This window comes from Symphalangus syndactylus, chromosome 17 (genome assembly GCF_028878055.3).
Source record: "Symphalangus syndactylus isolate Jambi chromosome 17, NHGRI_mSymSyn1-v2.1_pri, whole genome shotgun sequence".
In the NCBI taxonomy this organism is placed as follows: Eukaryota; Metazoa; Chordata; class Mammalia; order Primates; family Hylobatidae; genus Symphalangus; species Symphalangus syndactylus.
In genome coordinates, this window is record NC_072439.2 from 72,815,436 (window position 1) to 72,841,374 (window position 25,939).

General features: G+C 38.4%; 1 protein-coding gene and 1 long non-coding RNA gene across 11 annotated transcripts in view; one reads left to right on the forward strand and one right to left on the reverse strand.

Moving 5' to 3' along the window:
- The window catches only part of TNIK (TRAF2 and NCK interacting kinase), a 409,664-nt gene that overhangs the window by 128,489 nt on the left and 255,236 nt on the right, over positions 1–25,939 (reverse strand). For all 10 annotated transcript variants that reach the window (XM_063621578.1, XM_063621584.1, XM_063621583.1 and 7 more), the window contains 3 exons: positions 13,768–13,878; positions 9,951–10,041; positions 7,634–7,764 (listed from right to left, as the gene is read on the reverse strand). In XM_063621578.1, the coding sequence (XP_063477648.1) occupies positions 7,634–7,764; positions 9,951–10,041; positions 13,768–13,878 (333 nt within the window). The remainder of the gene's footprint in view (positions 1–7,633; positions 7,765–9,950; positions 10,042–13,767; positions 13,879–25,939) is intronic.
- Positions 8,277–25,791, forward strand: LOC134733072 (uncharacterized). The gene is made up of 3 exons (XR_010116646.1): positions 8,277–9,502; positions 21,803–21,930; positions 24,809–25,791. It is a non-coding gene; the product is annotated as an uncharacterized lncRNA (long non-coding RNA).

Here is a 25,939-nt window from a genome sequence, read left to right on the forward strand (position 1 = left end):
TTTCACTATGTGGCCCAGGCTGGTCTTGAACTCCTGGACTCAAGCAGTCCTCCCACCTTGGGTTCTCAAAATGTTGGGATTACGGGCATGAGCCACCACACCCAGCTGAGAATAGGCTTTCAAGTCAGGCAGATCCGGATTCAAATAGAGGTTTCTAATTTAGCTACATGCAGAATGTTGCTCAGAGCTTAGCTTTCTCAATTGCACAATGGAAATAACCATGGCATGCGTGTATTGATCAGGTATGCTGCTAGCACAAAATCTGGCACAGAGTAGGGCTCAAGAATATTGATTTCCTTCTCCACTGTCAGGTGACACTGCCTTTGCCTGCCCAACTCAATCTTCTATGATTTCCCTTCATTTAGTTGTGGCAGAAATTGTTTATTGGCTAACCCAATGGTCATTTTCAACCCTCATTTTTCTTGCTGCTTCCATTTCAGAGTATAGCAAAGCCACACTTGCCTAACCTGACTCCCCGACAGCTAAGGATGGCAGTTAGGGACGTGACATAGTTTTCTCCAATGAGACATAAGCAAACATCTTCTGGGAGCTTCTGCTTTTCCTGAAATAACGGACAAATACAGCTGGTGTCTTGCTAACTTTTTCCCACTTCTTAGTGCCTTGAATAAAAATATGATATCTGGAGCTACAGCATCCATCTTGCAACCATGAGTTATTGCCAACAAATTAATGATGCCAGCACAGAAATCTAGGAGCTTTGGTTTCTGAAGATATCAGTGAACCATCACATGAACCCTGAACTGCCTGCCTCTAGATTTCTGGTGACATAAGAAACCTAAGTACAGACAAAAGCATTCCTAAGTGATAATACATGAAGAAACATACTTTGACAGTAGGGAAATGGAGAGGTCTCATTTGTTAGGTAATCCTGGATTTATTCCACAGGAAGCAAGAAGGTTTAGGGAAAAAATAGATACTTTATTTAGTACACATCACCTCAGAATCCCTCTTAGGCAGCCTTTCCCTAAGCCACCAGAACACCACTTTCAAACCAAAGGTCACACCACCACAAATACCTGTGCATACTCTGCTAAGTCACATGACCTAGTCAATTCTGCTGCTTCCTTAAGCCTTCATTTGATATCATTGTTAGGATTTTTTTTTTTTTTTTTTTTGGCTGGGGTTCTCTTGTTTTCCAAAAGGAACATTTATATTCCTGGTCATATATCCAAAGTTGCTTGTAAGCTACACTTAACTGCCCATGCTAGAAAGCCATAAATGTCCTTGACAGGCCTTGTTTAAGCCTTTGGATACAATAGCGAGTCCCAAAGACACTTCAGAACTTAAATAAAGGAGAAAATGCTCCAATTACCACTGGCAAGACAGATCACAGGAGATGAGCAAGGCAAGAGGGAAGAACAAGATGAGGAAAGAGTCAGAGAGAGATAAGTTTCGTTCACGGCCATGGTGTGACTCATTTTGGCAGGAGCTTGGTAATTCATTATTCCAGAGGTGCTGCGCAGCCTAGCCCATGGCATGATTAATAGCCTAGCGCTGTGTGCATTACAAACAGAAGAGAGACAAATTCTAGTGCCTTTGGGAAGGCAGAGGCAAGACAGAACTTTTGGCTGCTGGAAAGGGTGGGAGTGGGGAACAGCTGATACATAAGCAACTTGAACAGAGCAAGAGAGCATTCCTTCTGGGGCTGGGCTGCTCAATACAGTGAAGAAAAGCAACATGTTTAGATGTCTGAACCAGCCACAGAAGAATGAGAGGCTGTGTGGCACAAGACAAGAGCCCCAATGTGCACCATGAGGTAGAAGGTGCCTATGGTCTGCAGCCAGACCCAACTCTGACACAACTAACAACTCTGAGCCCATTTTCTCAACCTCAACATGAAAAGAACACGTCTTGCAGGATTGGTAAGAGAATTCAATAAGGAAATATATGCAAAGTGCCTAATATACAATGCAGTACATGCTGCATTGGGTATTCAACAAATGTGGGAACAGATAGACCTTTAGGACCAGATATCATCAACTGGCAGTTCAACCAGCAAACCAGAGTCAGGTAAGATGGCAGGGAGCTCTGGTACTCAGTGGTGGTCCAAGAGGTCACAGGGACCGTGCAGGCATAAACAAGAAGCTTACAGGAAGCAAACAGGAAAACGTGTGTCCTCCTTCCTCCTCCAAACTTGGTCTCCCGTTCTCTATTGCTCCCTGCTGACAGAGCCCGATAAGAAGTCAGACGGACAAACAGAAGGGAGGACAGCTGACTCCTAGCTCCATTATTACAAAGCAGAGGGCAGCATGGCAGTCCAGAGTTGACAGACAATAGCTTAATAATGGGCACAGCCAGCATATTGTATCACAGAGCAGAAAATAGTCTTTTGTTGGGTAACTTATCTGTGACTAGTTTATTCTTTTGAAATGTTCCAGGTGGGAAAAAGAAATTGATGCATTGTGTGTATGGTCCCTAGGGGCAACATCTTAATTGAATGGTAAAAGTTATAGAGAAGCAGATTCTGGCTCAACGTAAGCAGACAGTTAGAGGTGCGTAACACAAATATGAGGTTGAACGGTATGAAACTGTTGCCTTTTAGGGGTAAAAAATGGCCCCCATCGGGTGCAGTGGCTCACGTTTGTAATCCCAGCACTTTGGAAGGCCAAGGCAGGCAGATCACGAGGTCAGGAGTTCGAGACCAGCCTGGCCAACACAGTGAAACCCCATCTCTACTAAAAACACAAAAATTCGCTGGGTGTGGTGGCGGGTGCCTGTAATCCCAGCTACTCAGGAGGCTGAGGCAGGAGAATCGCTTGAACCCGGGAGGCAGAGGTTGCAGTGAGCCGAGATCGTGCCACTGCACTCCAGTCTAGGTGACAAGAGGTAGACTCCGTCTTAAAAAAAAAAAAAAAAAAAAAAAGGCCGCAAATAGCAATACTTCCATATGATAACATAAACACAAAACTATCTATAAATATATATATACTAAGTAGTATATATTGAGTACTTACCAAGTGGTGGACACTGTATTAATCCCTTTATATATATTCTCACTTTATTCTATTATAACCTCGGAATAAATAATTTATTATTCCCATTTTATGCAGGTTTACAAAAAGTTAAATAACTCCCCTGAGGTAATTTGCAAATAGGAGGCAAAGTCTAAACTGGTCCTGTCTGACTTCAAAGGACTGACTCTTATTAATTATGTTATATATTTATATATTATGTTATCTAGACACAGAACTCAGGTGGTGAGTTAGGGTCACTGAAGTGGAGATAGTTATTAATAATCCCATTTCACACATAAAACAAACTGAGGACAGAAATCTTTAGTTCTTTGTCCATTTTCACTTGTTATGTGACCAAAGGGAAAATATTAGAATAGCTTACTCTCTTCCCCTGGGGATCAGCATGTTGCCTGGAGGAGGTACTGGCTGCGTTTGACCAAGGAATCCTTTATAGGTGGGTGTGAAGAGAGCCACAGAAATATGTTGAATAGGAGTTTCAGTTTCCTGTTGGTGACACTAACGTGCTATCTGGGTCATCTTCCTTCTGATCGAATAGGGAAGGGCCTTTGTTTGAATCTCAGTAGACAGATGCCAGGACTTATTTGAGAGTATAAATGCATCATTCTGCAATCTGAATATCGTCCTCTCAGGTGACACCCTGCACGGCGGGAAATCTACCACTAGGTTAGGTTGCTCACTTCATTTCCAACTGAACCTCTTACTTAGAAGAAGTATTTGCACCCTGCCTGAACAATGCCAATTATCTGTGACACAGGGGAAAAGAGTACTTTCTCTACAACCAGAGCACAATATTCACCCAAACGCTGGAGGAGACACCCATGTCTGCAAATAATCTGCAGTACTCATGTGAAAGTTTCATAAACAGAGTTTAGGTAAATAATAAACAACATCGGCACAGATCAGGCCTGAGGACAGGAATCTGGTGGGGAGTGGGATGGGGGGGGTACGCCATTTCACTGTGCATCTCTTACTTCATTGGCTTCATATAAGAGCAAGGCCTGTTTATGGAAAAAAAACATAACAGGACAGAAAGATATAGAAAATGAAAATTGTAAGTTTTCCATCCACATGCCCTATTCAAAAGTAAATACTATGAAGTTTTTCCAGGTTCTTTATAGATTTCCCGTGCGTGTGTGTGTGTGTGTGTGTGTGTGTGTGTGTGTGTGTGTATGTCTCCATGGGGTGGGGGGAGGGGTAAATAAGACTACATTATGTGTACTATACTGTGGCATTCAGCCACAGAAATTTCTTAGTGGGTGGTTCTGTTAAAGTAATAAATACACAGGACTATAAAATGCTTGGCAGATCCCATCCAACCAAAATGAAATTCAAAGTAGGTTAAAAAAAAATAACAATTTAAACAGCCTAGGCATTTTGAACAGTTTTATTAATTTCAAATCTTTTGAATGCTTATTATTAAACGGGAAAGCTTTCATTATTGCCCCACATACTTATCAGGGAAATGAAACCTTTCCTTTCACTTGAAGTGTTTTGACAGAATTTCTGAAAACAAGAAAGGAAGGGCCTCCAGGGAAAAGCCAGCACACCCGGCAAATGAGATTCTGGCGCTCCTCCTTAGGAGAGGGTCTATTTTCAGTGAGTTACTTACTATGCCCAGTAGATATCACACAAAACCAGACTCTGCAATAAAAAGCAGAAGCTCTTCAAGCTACTTTTCTACAGAAGACTTTATAACGTTGAGTTACTTTAGGTTTTATAAAAAGTTATAGTGGTCTTTAAAGACATCTTAGACACATCAAATAATAATCGATAAACAATAAATCAAATAACAAAACTAAGCTATACTCTTTCTTTTTCTTCTTGTCTTTATTTTACAGAAAGGACTTTTGTGGTAAGAAATCTAATAAAGTCCAGTGGCCAAGTCATCCTTTATTCTAAATACACACTCTCAGCTGAAAGTGGCTATAGCACATGAGGGCCCAAAGTGTTGGCATCAAGCTTCTGGGGCTGGGATACACACACAGTGAAATCCTCAGGCTTTGATGGGGTCTCAAATGAACCTTCTATCAGAAACTGCATGTACAGATACAGCTTGACTAACTCCTTATACACAATGGATAGTCTATAAATATGCACTGAGTGAATGAATAAATGATTTTGAAAGTCAGCATATTGTCAAGTTGTCCCCTGGTGACAGGTCACATTCCTAAGGATACTGAACAGAAAAGGGGATGATATATGGTGCCAAGAAAGAAGTAGTAAGGTTATTTAAAGATCAGCATCTTCTCCGGCCCACAGTAAAACTGTATAAGTGGATTAAACAAATCTGCAAAGAATCCCCAAACCTTCCACTGTACCCAAACAGGGTATGGCTTGGTTTTGTTATTTATTATTTACTATTTGATTTGTCTAAGATATCTTTGAAGGCCACTATGAATTTTTTTTAAAAACCTAAAATAATTCAATATTATAAAGTCCTCTGTAGAAAAGTCTTCCTTATTCATTCTTTTGTCATCCTCCTATTTTTACCCATGGCAAATAACCAGTGAAGCTCATATCCCTGCCATGACTTTTTCCTCCTCTTGCACAACCTACATTCCTGACGATCCTGTTAAACTAATTTGCACTAAGGTCTAAATGACTGACACCGTTGAACCTATTCTATCAGGATTCTTTATTTTTTAAAAAAAACACACATTCATCTTCAATCTTTTTAATGTCTCAGGATACTTTTATAGCCAGGTGAGCCTTCCAGTACCTCTGAAATCACTGTGCAGCATGACGACCTCTGTGGCTACTCATACACCAGGCTTTGCCCATACCTGGAGTTATGCACTGGTCTCACACCATTTACAGTGATCTTACACTATACTCCTTAGCCATAATCTGAGGAAAGAGGACCAAAATATCAGTTTAATTCCAAGCTTTGGCTTGGCCGGAAGGAAAGCCTCTTCTAGATACCCTACTGAAAACAAGTCAGTTGTAGGCACCCACTTTATTTACATAACAAAAGTCCCATGTATAGTGCAGTCAGTTACAATACTTAAAAGATGAAGCTGAGGGTAAAAGCTGCAAACGCTGTTACCCCATGCTATGTTACATAGTAATCTAGAATATCTGCGGCCCAGATGTAGACTAGTTAGCACTTGTTAGGTATAACTATGGTTTGAAGAATTACTTGTAGCTAATCATGATACCCATATCTGGCCTGGGATGTATATTTTGTAGTGGCTTCTCTGAAGGGATTTGCAAATGGAATTATTTAAATATGCTTATCATTAGCAGTTTAAAAAAATGACACTTATTTTGGCAGGAGATTAATTTTTAACTTGGCAGCTGTTTTCAGACAGATTGTTGTCAGGTTATTACAGTGACTAACTTTGAAGGAAGGAGGAAATTTATGGGAGATTATTAGGTTTTCAGACCTTCAAGCTTGCAATTCCCAAAAGAGGCACATTTTCTGTCAACACTGAGATACCGGGCCTCAAAAACGCTGCAATGTTTGCATCTTTGAGACCTGATTTCAATAATAACCTCACATGTCGAGAATTAAAAATATTCCTTAAAAGTGAAATATTCTTTGAATATACTGTTCAATTGATAAATTGGAGATTTATATGGAAGTACGTTACAGAGGAGCAAGGTAATATATTGGAAAGGGCTCTGAACAGAAAGTTCGGAGACCTGCATTCAAGTGCTAACTCTGACAGGATCACTAACCCGGTGAGCACCTGCAGACCTCAGCCTCAGTTTCTTCATCTGTTAGATGAGAGTATTTACAGAGGATCATTAAAGTGTTTTGGTGAAACACCTCTGAAACCAGCCCAAGAAAGTTTTGCCCAAGTTGTCCTGTAATGTACACGAAGACCACAGGGTGTCTCTCTACCTAATGCACAGCCTGGAAACCCACACACAGTTCCTAGATCCCATTGCCCCTAATTTTATTGCCTTGACTTTCGGTCACCATTCATTAGAAAGCCATGTCACCTGCAAGTCCAGACAATAAACCTGAGGGGCAATAATGCAAAATTATGTTTGGTTATTGGCTAGCAGAATAGAAAAGAGAAGGGCTTCTTGGAAAAATCTATTTGAACACAGCTTTGAATTTATTAGCAAATTTCTAGTTTATAATATAAAATAACAAGTCACAAATCAAATTTCTATGAAACATCAGGCCACACGACAGAAATACCATAAAGTAGTCACCAATATTCCATTTGATTCCCTCTCATGAAAAAGAAACCCCAGATAATTATACTTCGAGCATTGTAGAAGTCAGATTATTCTCAATCAGAAAAAGATGACCCAAGACAACAAACTCACATCTTAGTTTAACGTAAAAAGCTATCAGAATATATACTCTTCCAAAAATCTAAACCATAACCAAAATGGAAATCCAATCTATTTTCCAATAATAAGAAGCAAGAATAAATTCAAAAAAATATAGAAAATGATTTAAACTTTTTATTATTTTTTACAAACAGGCCATCAGATAAGATGAGTGAATTCATTAAAAAGATCCTCACTTGCATGTCTTATAGGTCTTCAACTCAAATAATGTTTTTCAGTTCTCCCTTTGGGTCACATAAATCGTAAATATAAAGGCATGTTAAGACTTCGTAAGACTCAGGATAAGACGGTAGGCATAGTTTTGAATCACAACAAAGAAGCCATACCTTGAAATCATATGTGGCATCTGGGTTTTCATCACAGGCAATAACTTCTGGTGCCATCCAGTAGGGAGTTCCAATGAAAGTATTCCTCCTGCCCACTGTTCGATCAAGCTGAGCACTGACTCCAAAGTCCACTATTTAAGAATAGACAAGTAAATAAAGTCTATGATCTTAGGTTTTATATAGCGATAAAATGAATGTGAATTATTTTATTGTGGTAAAACAAGTAACATAAAGTGTACAATTTTGACCATTTTAAAATGTACATTTCTGGGGCACTAAGCACATCCACATTGTTGTGCAACCTTCACCACTATCCATCTCCAGAATTTCTCGTCTTCCCCAGCTGAAACTTTGTACCTATTAAACAATAGCTCCCAATTCCCCCTTGCCCCAACCCCTGGCAATTATTCTACCTCCCATCTCCATAAATTTGACTATTCTTATACAAGGTAGTGATACCTTGTATAAGCGGAATCATACAGTATTTGTCTTTTTGTGACTGGCTTATTTCATTTAGTATAATGTCGTCAAGGTTCATCCACGTTGCAGCATGTGTCAGAATTTCCTTCCTTCTCAAGGTTGAATAATACTCTATTGTATGTATGGACCACATTTTGTTTATCTGTTCACCTGTTGATGGGCACCTGGGTTGCTTCTACCTTTTCTATACTGTGAATATGTTTTTAAACTGCATGTATAAATGGATGAAGTGTACCAATGAGGAAGGCACAAGAGTTACATTTGGTTACACCAAGCCTTCACAGGGACCAAAAATAGGTGTTAAAAAAAAGTGGCCGGGCACGGTGGCTCACGCTTGTAATCCCAGCACTTTGGGAGGCCAAGGCGGGCGGATCACGAGGTCAGGAGATCGAGACAACAGTGAAACCCCGTCTCTACTAAAAATACAAAAAATTAGCCGGGCGTGGTGGCGGGCGCCTGTAGTCCCAGCTACTCGAAGAGGCTGAGGCAGGAGAATGGCGTGAACCTGGGAGGCGGAGCTTGCAGTGAGCCGAGACTGCGCCACTGCACTCCAGCCTGGGCGACAGAGCGAGACTCCGTCTCAAAAAAAAAAAAAAAAAAAAAAAAAAAAGTAAGCTTGGTTTTCATAAAGGGTAGTATTTTGGGGATACAAGACAAGTGATTAAAAGCAAAAGTCTGGAGTCAGACTGCCTAAGTTTGTATCTCATTTCTGCCACCTACTAGTGGTATGACCTAGGGCTAGTAGATCAACCTCTCTGAGCTTCGGTTTCCTAATCTGTAAAATGAGGATGATGACATCTACACAGAGTTGCTCTGATGTTTATGAGAGATAATCTATAGAAAATTGTCTTGTACAGGGCCTGGCATATAATATACACTCAACAAGTAACTGTTAATTAGTGATGCAAGAATGCTCTCAGGAGAGCTTATCTAGTTAATACATATATAACTGCTTAGCCTACATAATGTATACTTTTGTTTTTAAAAGAGAATATTCATGAGGTGAGAAAGTTTAGCCCCAAATGTTAACTAAGAAAAAAAATGGGAGTCACATATTTCAACAAAAAGGAAGAGCAAATGTTTGGGATATAAACATAGAAGATGTTTAAATCTCTTTGAAAATGTACAATCATATGGACAGTGATCCTTTTCTAGATGACAAGTTACATATCCTACTGGATATTTGTCAATTCATGCTGTTACTCATATACATCAAGCATTCAAATGCATGTGGTAATTCTCTACTTTATTTGGACAGTCCCAGATTTGTTGCAGAAAGAGCTCTAATAGATACGCCAAAGAAAAGGATTCTCCCATTGATGGAAGAGCGGGTAATCAGTATGCACCTAAAGTAGAATATTAAGCATCCACTTTGCACAGGAGCCCAAGGTAATAACAAAATCAATGTAAATATAACTTAAACCTATGGGAATATAGCAGGAATTGATTATTCTGAATATGCCTAACTGTGTATATTTTAATGGAAAAAAATTGGGTCCTAGTGCTCTGTTATAGCAGCAACAATATAAACAAACTGTAAGATATAGGAGGCCATTTCAAAGTTTGTCACTTCTCATCTCTGCTGAAACAAAAAAAATCTCAATTATTTCTATATATTGATTAAGCAAGTGGTTCTGTTCCCACATTATATATAATTCATTCCTCAGAATGCCTTGAGAAAATATTTTTTAAAATAGGCAAAGAAACATTTTCCTTTCTATTTTTAGGGCAATGCTCTCCAAATCCACGGTGACAAATTAACATTAATTTTTTTAGAGCTGTTAATATAATCTCATCACTTCCTGCAATTCCAAGGCTCACAGGATTCTGCTCTTACCTAGTTTAACTTCTGCATTTTCAGTCAGCAAGACATTTTGCCCTTTAATATCTCGATGAATCACTTTATGCTGGTGCAGGTGACTCAGCCCCTGGAGTGATGGAGAGTTAAGAAGGGTTAATAGGAACATAAGCCAAGATGCCAATAAATTATTTTGAATGTTAAGGATCCAAAAACTTTACACTCACCCAGACATACTTTTCAGAATTATAATCACATCTTTCATGTGCTCATAGTGCTCTTCTAACTGTGGGCAATTGATCAATATAAATTAAAATACACAGGCAGTCCTTGCAATGCATGGTGCTGTGTTTAATGAAATGCTTGCATATTGGATCTGATTATCAGGTATCAGGGAACCACACAAGTGATTATATGGTTCCAACATGAACACGAGTTTCAGTTAATACTACTGTGAAAAGCGAAGACTGCCTGTATTTGCTAGTAGAACCATCTACACAGTCTCTGTGCAGAAAACTAACCGGATTTAACTGAATCCCTGCAGGATATTTGAATTTAAAAGTTAAAATTTACTTTCTGTTATCCAATTTCATTGAATGATTGATTGACTGAGACAGAGCCTTACTCTGTCACCCAGGTTGGAGTGCAACGGCGCGATCTGGGCTCACTGCAACCTCTGCATCCTGGGTTCAAGCGACTGCCTCAGCCTGCAGAGTAGCTGGGATTACAGGTGCCCGCCACCACGCCAGGCTAATTTATTTTAGTAGAGACGGGGTTTCACCATGTTGGCCAGGCTGGTCTCGAACTCCTGACCTCAGGTGATCCATTCACTTCAGCCTCTCAAAGTGCTGGGAATCCAGGTGTGAGCCACAGCACCCAGCCTTGTTATATAATTTTAATTAAGCACAGTAAAATATTTCTCAGACCAGCCAAGAAATTTCCCATTGGCTTTACCCATTGTGCCTTACATTTAAAAAGGAATACAGTTTCTATTTCCTTTGTTGGCATTTATCACTGTCATTTTTAGTTTATGCTAGTTTATGCTATTTGTGACTTTGTGCTCATTATGTGAGATAATTATTCAGTGACAACTAAACCTGTTTGTGTTCCATTTCTTCATGAATTACTCTGTTTTTGGCTTCTTTGTGGTGTGAATTCTTTAACCTACAGACGTACTCTAAAGTAGTCATATATTTTTCTGATAAATTATAATCTAAAATAATCTAAAAATGGAGTCTTAAAGCAAATTATTTTATGCTAACACTTGATAATTCAATGTATCAGGTCCCCAAGTGTACTTTATTATTTTTAATTTTTTGTTCTTTTAATCTTCTTCACAACAACAAAATCATAGTATGAAAAATTAGGTTGACAGGAAAAGAAACAAACCTAGATATCTGAATTCTCTCGTCAAAGAAATTCAGCATGAGAGTACAGAGGTCCAAAAAGACCCATATATACATTTAGAGATATCAGAAAACAGAAACCATGTTATAGAAGGGTTTGAGGCACTGGTTTAGGCCTTAAAAAATTGCCTTTCTTATCTGTTCAGTTTGTCACAAGGTAGGCATCAGGGGTTTAAATGTGTGGTTTTCACAGTATTTATGTACCCCATAAATCCTTAAGAGAGGCACTGAAGATCCCTTTCCCTCTTTCACCACTGAAGTGGTTGAAAGCAGATACCAGAGCATGGAAGTGAGCCAAAAGTTCTTTTAATGAAATCATGCAATGCATGGAGGTCATCTCTAAAACCTCTTGTGGCCAGAGACTTTTGGGTGATCAAATGTCTCTTCCCGTGAGTCATGTCTGAAATGCTGGTATCATTTCGGAGAATGTGTTGGAAAAAGGAGGAAAGCCATTGTTTCTACACATTGAGAAAGTGTGAAAGGTATTGAGAAATGCTCACGTGATGAAACATCCCTGCTGCTTTTAGAACCATGAAAATTAGATCAAATGACTGATCCTCTGTAGGGTTCCTCAGCAGTGCAGAAAGGCATATCGGGCAGAACCAGCCTTAAAGACCTGACAGGTTCTTGGCACCCACTGAGTGGTCAAGATGACTAAATAATCCACTATGCTCTATCTGAATGAGCAAAATTTTAAGTCAGAAATTCAAAGTAAGTTTGCACAATGGCACATCAAAACAGAGGTAAACGTCAGATGTGAAGGAAATCAGCAGCCAGGCCTCCTTGTTTCCCCTCAAATTTTGTTTTGTGTTCTGTTTAAGAACACAAAACATATAATTTATATTTTTGCCTATCGCAAGCCATGGATGTATGTGTTTTTTCTTAAGTGTTTTAATTTTTATATTTTTCCCATTTATATCTATAACCCAGCTGGAATAAATTTTTGAATATGGTATGTAGCAGGTGTCAGGTTTCATGTTTTCTTATGGATATTCAATTGATGAAGTGCTATTTACTGATAAAAGCACCCTTTCCTTTGACACAGACCAGATGTCCATATGATGTGGGTCTGTTCCTGGACCCTTGATTCTGTTCCTTTGGCCAGTCTAATCTTGTAACAATACTACTCTGTCTTAATTTATTAGTAGCTTTATAATAAATACTGATAACCGGTAGCATATCCTCCAGCTTTGTTCTTCTTCAAGATTGCCTTGGTTATTCTTGGCCCTTTGCATTTCTATATAATGTTTGAAAATCAGCTTTCTAAATTTCCACAAATATACCTATAGGAATTTTAATTGGAAGTTCAATGAAACCATGGATCAAACTGGGTAGAAATGACAACTTTAGAATATTGGGTAATCTGTGAAATAATATACACCTCCATTTATTAAGGTCTTCTTTAATATTTCTCAGTGATATTTTGTAGTTTTCAAGATAGAAGTCATTCACATCAATGTTATAATTTTAAAATTCCATTTTCTATTTGCCTTTTGCCTAATTTGGTTTGCATTTAATGAACAGACATCGTCTTCTTATGCCTTCCTTCTTTTTTAACTTCTATCCATTTCATCCATCCACCCAAAGCATATAATCTATCTCTCAAAGGCATTATCTTGAACACACAGTAAACAAGTTTTAACTTTTGTTCCCTTAAATTAAGAAGGCAGACCTTATAAATAAATAACAATGGCCAGGAAGATCTAGTAAGAATGCTCAGTAGACATATAACAACCTCCATATTAGTAGGAAGGGATGATTAAGCTAGTCTGAATGAACTAAAATATGCCCAGTTACTTTCTTCTTCCTGAACTTAGCTCAGCAAATATGATACTATTGTTTAGATTTCCTGATTGGGGGATGTGTGGGAAAACTGGGCAAACAGGCAGTCTTGTTCAGCTATTTTGATTAGTTTAAGTGATTAGGTCACAAAGATTTTTTTTTAAAGGTAAAATCAGTTAACTTGGTTGTATGTATAGGAATGACTAAAGTCACACAATCCTTATAAACTTTATATGGTGGGAAGGTATTACACCATTAGGGATAATATATTAATTATGAACTTTCACAAACAGATAACTTAAATGAGTGATTAAAATATCTCTTAAAATAATTCATTTCCTAAGTGGAACACTGTCTTTATGATCTAAAATCAGGTTTCTCATTGGAAACAGCATTGAAAATGAATCCCTTGTTAAGAGAAATCACCCAATGTCAACCTAAATGAAAATATGCTCATGGCCTATCTCCAGAACGGTGCTCACTTCCATTAGAGCAGACCTTCACACCAAACTACCACCACCACCACCACTGATAGGATAAACTTTTAAAGGGTTTTTGATATGCTTATGAATTTCACTGGAAAGTCAGAACAAAATTCAATCCCTCATAAGATATCACGTGTTGCTTGAAGACTTTGGGAGGTGGGCCAGTCCCCACTCGTAACCTACCCGTAAGATTTCCCTGCAGATGTATGCAATCCACTCCTCTTTCAACGTGTTACCTTTCGTGTTCTTGATCAGGTCGGTGACAGAGCCAGCACCACAAAACTCCATCACCAACTGGCAAAGGAAGCAAACAAGCCATTATTTTAATGATGCTTCACAGCTTCCATTAAGTTGGGGTAAGAAAGCACAAGCAATTGGCTGCTTTGGAATGCCATTCCTGCAAAGAAAAAGTAATCATAAAACAATATGTAAAATACAAGCTTTTACCTTCATGTACTCCCAAAATGATATAAAGGAAACATTATTTTTAAATTTTTCAACCTGTAAGTTATATTTGAAAATTGAGGAACCTCTCCATAATCTAAGTATTTTTTTTTTTTTAATGGGAGTAGGTAGGTGACTCAGACAAAATTGAGAATATCTCTGTTTTTACTCAGCAGTCAAATTTTCATGTAAAAGTAGGATTATTCCCTTATTAGAAAGAACTGTGGTTCTCTAGGTGTCCCAACTTAGGGTTACAAAAGTGCACACTGTTTATGTTACTGGTCTGTAAGTGGCACTGTAAGCTGTCAGTGTGGGAACTATCTGTTTTTAATTAACTTCGGCGAATGTTCCCAGGAGGTTGGACACATCAAATAAATTCAATAAACAATAAACTCTAATTTAGCACCTTTCATGCAAAAGCTCCAAGCACTCTATAAATATAAACTCATTACACTACTTAGCAACTTACAAAATAGGCAGAAAATAAACATCACCCTTACTCAACGGGGATGTAGAGACCATTTGAAAAAAAAGCCATCTATGTGCTTTTACATGCATTTTCTAGGCTTAGAAAAACACATCCATTTCCAGACTTTTACCCTCAAAAATATCTTCAACAAAGGTCACCTTATTAGGTACTTACATATTTTTTATAATTATATAAAAAGAATTCAGAATAACTAGCAATCAACTCCTGACTTGGTAGTAGAGACAGAACTAAAATGGAGCCACAATAAAACCACATTGATGGCTTTGGCTTTGTCCAAATCTACATTCCTGATATCAGCACTATGTTTCCAGGTCCTAAAAGATACCTCATCAGGCTCCAAAATCTTCAGGCAGAAATTATATTTTCTTTTTCTTTGTATACCTAATAGAAACTAAATAAAATCTCATGAAACTCATTTCATGAGTGAGTTTTCAAAGCCTGTTCTGACTTGTCTTCTTATGATTCCACAAAGGCTAGGGAAACCTTCCCACCTTCTCCAAGAAGTCAGGGAAGTTTCAAGACCTATAAGTGCTTATAGGGAAATTTGGGAAGCGCCACAAGTAGACTACATTGCAACCAGATAAAAGTTGGGAAATTACAATATGTAATAGCCCAGAAACTATCAAAGACCACAAAATCATGTCAAAAAGGATTCAATTTCAAGAGACTCCCAGTGGTGAAAGATGGGATAATTTGAGCATTGATAACAATAATAGCTGTAATGTGTAGAAACACTTTAAATGTGCTTAATTAAATGCCTTAACAAGGTCAACCCACCCACCCCCACCCAAAGAATATGACTGGCACTGTTAGAAAAAAATAACAAACTAACTAAGAGCTGGCAAATAAAAGGAAAGACTGAAGAGTCTATACTGCCTTTTTAATAAAAATCTTACCACTAGGTAGTTGAATAATAAAAGAGGGAAAGTTTCTCTTCATAAAAAAGCAGGTATTCCATCTAATAAAAGAAGAAGACATAGTAGAAGAACGCCACCATTTTGTGCCTCCTAATAAGCTAGCAGACTCAGGCAGTGATCATCAATGACTGTTAACATTTAAAAAAGTAAATATAATTTGCCTTTTGGTAAAAGAATGCACATTACCTAGGAAGTAGTACTGCCAAAAATAAAAACAAAAATCTGAACCTGATCAGGCCTCTAGCTCCAACCACTGATTTACAGGAATTCAGAGGACTGAGGAACATGTAACATCATGAGGATACAATCAACAAAATCTAGACCAGGATACTAGTCAAGACAAAGAGTTTTTTCAACACATAAATTGCAAGGGAGAAAAAAAGAGACACAAAGAAAACCTATAGATTTAAAAACACTTAAAAAGATACATGAACAAATTGCAACGGGTGCACCTTAGATATTAATTTTTTTAAAAAAGATATTACACATTTTGAGATAATTACAATTCTGAATACTGACTTAGATATTTGATGATACTCAAGAAATCTGGTTAATTTTTTTTTTTTTTTTTGAGATGGAGTCTCACTCTGGCACCCAGGCTTGAGTGCAGTGGCGCGATCTCGGCTCACTGCAAGCTCCGCCTCCTGGGTTCACGCCATTCTCCTGCCTCAGCCTCCTGAGTAGCTGGGACTACAGGCACCCACGCCCGGCTAATTTTTTTTGTATTTTTAGTAGAGATGGGGTTTCACCATGTTAGCCAGGATGGTCTCAATCTCCTGACTTTGTGATCCGCCCGCCTCGGCCTCCCAAAGTGCTGGGATTACAGGCGTGAGCCACCACACCTGGCCAATATTTTTAAAGTATAATAATGGTACTGTAGTTTTGTAAAAAGAAGTTCTTATCTTTTAGAGAAAAATGCTGAAATACTTATGGATAAAATTATATGACAGTTTCTTCTACAAATAGTGCGAGACAACTGGATATTCACATGCAAAAAAATGATGTTAAACCTTTACCTCACACCCTATACAAAAAAATTAACTCAAAATGGATCAAAGACCTAAATATAAGAGCTAACACTAGAAAACTTTCAGGAGAAACCATAGGGGTAACTCTCCTTGACCTTAGATTTAGCAATGGCTTCTTAATATGACAACAAATGCACAAGCACCAAAATAAAATAAAAAGAAAAAATTAATTTTATCAAAATTATAAACATTTGTGAATGAAAGGACACCATCAAGACAGTGAAAAGACAGCCCACAGAATGGGAAAAGTATTTGCAAATCATGGATCTGATAAAGGTCTACTATCCAGAATATATAAAGAACTCTTACAACTCAGTGACAGAAAGACAAGCAACCCAATTTAAAAATGGGCAAAGGACTTGAATAGACATTCCTCCAAAGAAGATATACAAATGGCTAACAATGACATGTAGAGAGGCTTGATGTCATTAGTCATTAGGAAAACACAAACCAAAACCACAATGAAATATCACTTTACATCTACTAGGATGGATATTAATTTAAGAAGAAGAAAAGGCAGAAAATCACAAGTATTGGTGAGGATGTGGAGAAAACTGGAACCTCTATACATTGCTAATGGTAATGTAAAATGGTACAGTCACTGTGGTGAACAGTTAATGGGTTCTTCAATAAGTTACACATATAATTGACACATGACTCAGCAATTCCACTTCTAGATGTATACTCAAAAGAATTGAAAACAGGTGTTCAAACAAAAACTTGTACATGAATGTTCAAAGTAGCACAATTCACAATAGACAAAAAGCAGAAAAAAACAAAATGTCTATCAACAGAAGAACAGATATACAAAATGTGGGATATCCATACAATAAAATATTATTCAGCCATGGAAAGAAATGAAATACCGATGCATGATATGTGGATGAATCACGAAAACATTATGCTAAGTAAAAGAGAAGCCAGACTGAGGCAGGAGAATGGCGTGAACCCAGGAGGCGGAGCTCGCAGTGAGCCGAGCGCACCACCGTGCTCCAGCCTGGGCGATAGAGCCAGACTCCGTCTCAAAAAAAAAGAGAAGCCAGACAAAAAAGGCCATATATTGTATGATTCCATGTATATGAAATATCCAAAATAGGCAATCCATAGAGACAGAAGCAGACTAGTGGATGCCAGGGACTGGGGGTAGAGGGTAACAGGAATGACTACTTAATGGGTACACAGTCTTCTTCTGGGGTGATGGAAATGTTCTGGCACTAGGTACTCGTGATGGTTGCATAACATTGTGACTCCATTTAATGATAATGAGTTATACATTCTAAAGTAGTTAAAATTTAGGTAAATTTTATGTTTATGTTACCAGAATTTTAAAAAATGATATAAGTTTTGTTTCAAAATAACTAGAAGGGGCAACGTAGATGGACATGTGGATGGGGTGGAATTGGCCACTGATTAAGGCTGTTGGGGGTAGTTTTGGGTGCACAGGTGTTCATTATACTGTTCTGCCTATTTTTGTGTATTTTTAGGATTCTCCACAATACAAAGTTAAAGAAAGTCCCATTATATAGCAAATCAGCGTTCAATGCCAGAAGGATGGACCAAAGAAACATCTTTTGGTAGCAGGAAATGAATATTTTCCCGAATGAGCAAAACATGTTTGTGTCCCTTCTCTAAATCCCATTTTGAAAAGTACATTGACCAGGCCTCCTGTGAACACATCCATTGCTCCTGTATCAGCTGGAGAAAATGTCCCACCACTGAGCTCTATTAGGCCGTGTAATTATAGCTCCCAAGGAAGGCAATGGAAGCCCAGTGACTCGAGTCTTTCAAAATTAGATTGGACAAAATACTTTCAAATATTCAGTAGGAAACAATCCTACTCTAGCCAGGCACTACTGTCAGTGATTTCTATAATTTGCTTTCCCATTCAGCTCCAGCTGAAGGCTGCTAAATTCTTTTCATCTCACTATGGAACAAAATGATTGTTAAATTATATAATGGGATTTAAAAAAAAAAGAAAAAAAAAAAACAGCACTTGCTAGCAATCGGTTCCTACAGCCACACAGCAATGCTGATAATTACTGCCACCACACAGCAGGGATCCTCCCTCCCCATAAGTAACCTCATCACATTAATAAACAGCAACAGAGCTCAACATGCCAAGCTCAGCAGTGATAAGTCAATAACTTCACATCTCACAAGTAAGAAAGAATGGGTCATTAAAATTCTCCCTGAAAGAAAGTTCTCAAAGAGTTTATACTGGGATAATAATACTTTCTAACATTTGCTGAGAATTTACCATGCGCCAGGCACTGGGTGAAGCAATTTACAAATGCTGTGTTAATTCTTCTTCACCTAACTTCCTTTTTCTGTATTTGGAAATAGAGCTTAGTTACAGTCTGCACTTTATCCATAGTCTACACTCATTAAGTAACTTGAGCAGGGTGAAAGCATGTTGCTCTCTCAATCACTAGTTATGTGTCCTTGGGTATGTTCCCTAACCACCCTGGGCTTAGCAATGTCTCTCTCCCCACCACTACCACTATGATAAAATACAAAATAAAAGCATCAACCTTACAGGTTTGATGTGAACATTAATCGTGTCTATGGATATAAAGCTGCTAGCAGCCAAAAATCTCAAGATGTATATATGATGTTTCTATTCGTTGGTCTATTTTGCATTTATAAAAATGCAAAAAGAAAGAGTTTCCGACATGGAAGATAGCATCAATACCTCCCCAACGTCCACTTCACTTGGATGGTGAAGAGACAGGGCTGAAACATGTTTGTAAAAGGCACTGGGCACATTTTTCTAAAACCTCTATTAATGAAAAGGCACCAGGGACACCTGTCTTTTTTTCACGTTTGTACCACACAGCAAGAAGACACACTGGTGCATTCCAGGGCAATGGATCTTTTCATTTGGAAGGCAGCGGTGATGGGGGTGGGGGAATTTTACAGGAATCTTACATTTGAAATTTTCACTCAACACCGCCTAAATAAATAACTGGGTCAGAAACTTAAATAAACATGCATACCACTTGAGAAGAAAGAAGGGAGGTCAAGTTGAAGGTGGTTGGGGGCAGGATGAGGACTAGGCCTGAGCCTGGAGCAGGTGTCCAAAAAAAAGCACAGTGTGGAGCAACCGACTTATTAGAGAAAAGAATTGCTTGGATTATTTAGACATGGGTAGTTATTACTATCTAAATAACAAACGTTAATTTTTAAAAGCCAAAGAGTTCTGACACTTCACAATTTGCATGGTTGATTGTCAGCACTTTCTGTCAGTTGTCATGTTTCTCGTAGGATGTTTTCTCGTAGAGGTTGGCCAGGGGTTACTTAGTATGCCTTCCTGTGCTTCTCCCCTCTCCAGGACAATATTTAAGTAAAGGGTCTTCAGCCTCAGCTGATTCCAGAAGACATTTCAGAATACTGAGTCAGCACTTGAGGTTATCTCTTCACAAGAGACAGGGAGCCTTTAGCATGGAATCACCAGATGTGGTCGCTTTTAACTTCCCTTTCCAGCCCTAATAACCTCTGAAAGAATTTCAAAAGATTTATTCTCAAAGGCAGTCAAAGGTTTGGATGATTCCTGGGGTCCCTAAAGTATTCACTCCCTTGCTAGTTTATTGGTTTTAAGTTCCTGTAATGAGAAACGAAGTCTTAGGATGTTATTTTACAACTGCAGATACTTACCCAGAATACCCTGACAGGAACTAATTCCTCCTAAATGTCACTAGTCAGTCACGCAACAAGAATAAATGACTACTAAAAGATCCCTTCTCTTTTATAGTAAAAGGAGGGGTTGGAGGCAGGGGGGCAGGAAGAGGTGCAAGCGGGAAGATGAACGCCTTCCTAAAGTGAGAAGGGATTGCACCAAGCAGTTTAAAGGGCACCCTAAGACAGTAATAGGGGCCGGGCACAGTAGCTCACGCCTGTAATCCCAGCACTTTGGGAGGCCAAGGTGGGCGGATCACCTGAGGTCAGGAGTTCAAGACCCGCCTGACCAACATGGAGAAACCCCTTCTCTACTAAAAATACAGAATTAGCCAGGCGTGGTGGTGCATGCCTGTAATCCCAGCTACTCAGGAGGCTGAGGCAGGAGAATCACTTGAACCCAGGCTGCGAAGGTTGCGGTCAGCCGAGATCACGCCATTGCACTCAACTCAGCCTGGGCAACAAGAGCGAAACTCCATCTCAAAGTAAATACATAAATAAATATAAATAAAAATAAATAATAGGAAGAATAAACTTCCAAGAACACAATTCTGCAAAGATTTAACCCAGAAACATCAATGAGGCACACAGTATTTTCATCATGTGTGGCTGAAAATAACCACAGATCTCATCGGCATGATTTATGACGGTGGAAACAAAGTCCAAACTCAGTAACTTCGGTACAGAAGGCTGCTTTATGCACAAAAGGTAGTTTAAGTCTCAAAATATAAAATGTGTGTATAGAAATACAGAATACAAAAATTGGTAGGTATACATTTGAATACATGTATCATTTCAATCAATTGAAGTAAAGTAAAGCTTGGGAATTTCTAATCTTAAAAAGCAACTTTAATGGCCTTTTACATTCATTTTTACTTTTTATTTTTATTTTTATTTTTTATTTTTATTTTTTGAGACAGAGTCTCGCTCTGTCACCCAGGCTGGAGTGCAGTGGTGCAATCTCGGCTCACTGCAAGCTCCACCTCCCGAGTTCACGCCATTCTCCTGCCTCAGCCTCTCCGAGTAGCTGGGACTACAGGCGCCCGCCACCATGCCCGGCTAATTTTTTTGTATTTTTTAGTAGAGACGGGGCTTCACCGTGGTCTCGATCTCCTGACCTCGTGATCCGCCCGCCTCAGCCTCCCGAAGTGCTGGGATTACAAGCGTGAGCCACCGCGCCTGGCCTACATTCATTTTTAAACTAGCATGTACAGTGTGTGTATATATATATATATATATATATATATATATATAAACTCTTGGCTTCTGAATTATATTTTTCGACTGGGAAAGAGAATGCTTGAACTATAAATTTTAAGACTTCCAAAGATAAAAAGATGAGTTCCAAGGATGGGAAGTGTCCTAGACTTTGTAATAAAGCTTCTGGGTAGTGAACAAGTCTATACCTTGAACACAGCAAAGACAGTTTGAGTATACTGAGCCAACTAGTATTTTTAGCAACAACAAGTCTGCCCAAAGGACAGGCCCACGACAAATGTTCAAGTCGCCTATGTCTAAAGAGACAGACAACCCAGAGTCAGTACGATAGCATTCAAAGAAATGTTACGGACATTAGCTGCATCTTGAATTTGGTGTCTGGACTCAAATTCCACAGTATGCATGCAAAATTTTCTGCATATATATATATATATTTTTTTTTGTAGGAGTAAGTCACTACATGTCAATTTTGTCCAAAGATCCAATCATAGAAGCTAACTTTAAGATTGAAGAAATTTGCAACTCTGCATCTCAGAATGTTACACCCAAATAGAAGAATGTGGGGTGAGGAATGGTGAGCCAGTTTTCAGACAGGTTGAAAATAGGAAAAGAAAAGAAATTGCTAGCTTTAGAGCATTTAGGACTAATCATCTTGATTGCTGAAGATTTTGAGAAACACAACATAAATAGGAACATAGACTTTGGCTCAGAAGTTATCTAAAAAAAAGGAATCAAAAGGGTTGTATGGACCATTAGCAAAATGACTTTGGGTACATATCAAGTCTTCCTTTTGCTTAAATGAAAAGAAGTTTAAACAAAGTTCAAATGAAATTCTTTGGGACAAAAGAAGAGATCAATTGCACATTCTTATCAAAGAATCACCCATTAATTCATAAAATGGCTCTATTAAAGTTCAACACACACCAGTTGCAAGGTATTAAGTTACGTGTAGCTTCAGATCTGTGTTTGTATCTACATAACTTACCTTGTGTCTCTATAGGTCTTGCAATGTGGCAGCTCTGAAACTGGGAGACTGTTTACAATCATTCCTCTTACCATGTTAGGCATATCTATATTTGCCAAATTCAACCTTTTAAAAATTTCTGCTCACAAATAACAAGACTAACTAACTCCTCCAGACAAGTGACGTAGGCTCTATATATGAAGGAAAGGAGTTCTTTACTTATAAAAGTAACAAACCCTAATCAAAACAAGTTTTAAAAGCCTCATTTCTGATACACAGCACTAACAAAAGATAAATTTTAACTGTTCAAAGGATTCAGCTATGAGTGGTTAATTTTTTTTTTCCTACAACCTCCAGGTCATACAAGGGTGGTTAAATTTTTAATGGCATTATCTGCAGTACCTAACATTTAAATGTTAAAACAATCAAAATTGAAGTGGACATTATTTTTACCAAGCCAAGACGCTATAGCGATGTAAATCCAAAATATTGCAGAATTAGGTTTAGGAGTTGTGGCCAACATCAATGCAGAGTCTAAAAAGGACCTTTCTTGGGTAGTTGAATGAGTTTGTTTCTTAGTTCATCCCAGTATCTTATTCTGAGATGATCTTACACACAGGGACTGGGCAAGTAATGTGAATACATGAAATTGAGTATGTATGGAAGACAACAGTGCATACTTATTCCACTGGGGCCTCTGGTGCAAATTTGATATGTGCCCTCTAAACAGCTGGTACACTGCTCTGAAATACTGCTACTATTTGAAATTTCAGGCCCAATATTTCTAGATCATTTGATTTTTCAAAACTTTTCAAGGAACCCAGACTTTTCTGTGAAACTGCTCAATTTTTCTAATTTTGGCATAATTAAACCATCACCACCTTATGTGAACCAAACTCAACATATTTATCATGGCAGCATTTAGCCTCTAGGCTGCCAGTTTGCCAACTAAGAACTAGTCTAATATTATCATTTTTATAAAGTAGAACCCAAATGCCAGACAAATTGGTTCTGCCGAGGTTTGACTCTGGGTCTCCAGATTCCCAGGTTGTCAGAATCTTTGTCCTTAAAACACACACGGTATAATTTCTTAACTCTTGGCTCTTCAAGTGTACCATGTGAAAACTTGATGAATAGCTTATTGAACCACTACAGGGCAAAATCTGCTATCTTACTTGACCACCCTACATTTCAGAAGATGATTACAAATTTATTTCCTGTTATCACATATTCTAGCCCTGTATTATGGTGGTATCAAAAAAGACAGCAAAATATGTGTGAGTTCACATTGTAATTTTTGAGAAATTAGTTCATTTACTAAACAGTATTTCTCACTCCCTCCCAGTGTCTGAATGGCATGCAGCAAAACAGAGAGCCTCTCATCACTGATAGGCAGCAGAATGAGATGTTGTGTGTCAGAGCTTGCCTTGTTTCTGAGAGATCAGAATCTTTATTGAAAGGGCTCCCTTTTTTGATTTCCGGATCAGACCCTGAGCAGTTGATAAAGGAGAATTACTTGGCCATTATCTGAAGTAGTTGTATTTCCACAAAGAGCTAGTGCTAAACAAGAGTTTATCTCTACAACACGACTGATAGGATTCGTACAGATTACAATTCAATCAGACACCTGAAACAGGACATATATTGGCTAGTGGGATATATGCAAACCTGTCCTCCAGCCATAGCAAAATAAATATCTAGGGAGTATTTCATGTAGTCTGAATACAGGGAATAAATATTAGAAAGTGCTGCTTTTAGTTGCTTTAGGTCATGCCTCTATATAATTCATAATATTTTTATATAAACATAATCCTAACAAAATGCCACTAGTCCAAAGAGTCAACTATCTATGACCTTTGCAATTATTTGATAAAACACTCCCAAAGCACCTAATACACTTTTCAAAATGTATTTCTTAGAGTTTACAGCACTCTTATTAGTAGCTAACAGGTCTTACTATCCTCTTTGAATATTGGGTAAATAGGGGAGTACAGATTAAAGGTGAAGGTAAACTAAATTTATTTAAACATAAATCTTCAATCCTATTTAGAACATCAGCTTCTGATATCAGAACTATTTTTCATGACCAAAGGAGAAGAGTGTAGGGTTTAAGGGCTTGATTCTGGAATCAGACAGCTTGGGGTTAGCTAGCATCACGGACTTGCTATAAGACCTTGGATAAACTTCTGGACTCTCTGAGCCTAGTTTCCTCCATCTGCAGAGTAGGGATAATACTTGATTTGCAGAATGGCTGCAAAAATCTAATAAGATAATATGACAAAGTAAACAAGCATAGTACTTGGCCCATGGTAAGCAGGTGATAAATATTTCCTCCCATTGTTCTTATTAACACAGAATGCCCCAAATTTAGTGAGTCAGAGGCGTTGGAGTAAGTATGTATTGTTATATTCTATGACTGTGTTCCCACCAATATTGTAATCTGATATTAATTTCCTAACTATTATGTTTCTGTCTTTCTTCTTCCTAGTTCTTTCTTGATTTGTCACCACATCGATCAACTAGGAAAAGAAATGATGCTCTTGCCCTTATGTGGCCTTCCATCGCTTTTATCTTCATCTTTGGTAACAAAGAAGCTACTAGACAATTGCTAGAGGGGATGGTCAGAGCAGCCCTCTGCATAGACAGGAGTCTGACAAGTGCTAGGCCCTTTGTCCTTCAAACCTGGCAGAAGGTAGGAGCTGTAACTTCCACATTTTGTTACCTGCAGTTAATTGAATTTAATTGAAGTGGGGTAAGTCGAATGTGATGGCAGAATTCCTCCCCATGTGGTCCAGTTTGGAAGTGCTCACTACTTGCAGATCCCCCTTCATCAAGTTCAGAAGGGGATTCACTTACTAAAACGGTTTCCTAACTGGTCTCCTGTTTCTCTCCTTGACCTATCTGGTCTTTTCACAACCCAGCAACTGAAGTGACCCCTTCAGTATGTGGGTCAGATCCCATCCCCCTTTACTCCACGTTCAAAGCCCTCCATGGCTCTCCCACCTAATGCAGAGTAAAAGCTGAGGTCTTTCCAATGACCTGCAAAGCCCTGCATGATCTGGCTCCAGGTTGCAGACTGTTAACTTCTCAGAAAGACAGCAAGGGAGCTCTCTGGGTTCTTTTTATGAGGGCACTAATCCCATTTATAAGGGCTCCCACCCTCATCACTTGATCACCTCCCAAAGGCCCCACCTTCTAATACCATCACATTGAAGGTTAGGATTTCAATATATATGAATTTTGGGGGCACACAAATGTTTAGTCCATAACACATTGCAACCCTTACCTGCATTCCCAATTAGTACTCCACCAGGCACTTACTAGCTTCCAGCATCCTCTGTAATTGTCTTATTTATTATGTTTATTGTTTGCAGTCTACAGCAAGAATGTAAGCTGCATTAAAATAAGTACTTTCATAAATTTTGTTCACTGTTATAACCTGAGTGCTTGGAAGAGTGCCTTGTGCCTAGCCAGTATATATATGTATCTATACTAGCCATGTATATATATGATGATGATATATACACATATACATATATATGTATATACAAATAAATGAATATATGGAGATATATATGTTCATATATATATATACATATATATATACACATATATATAT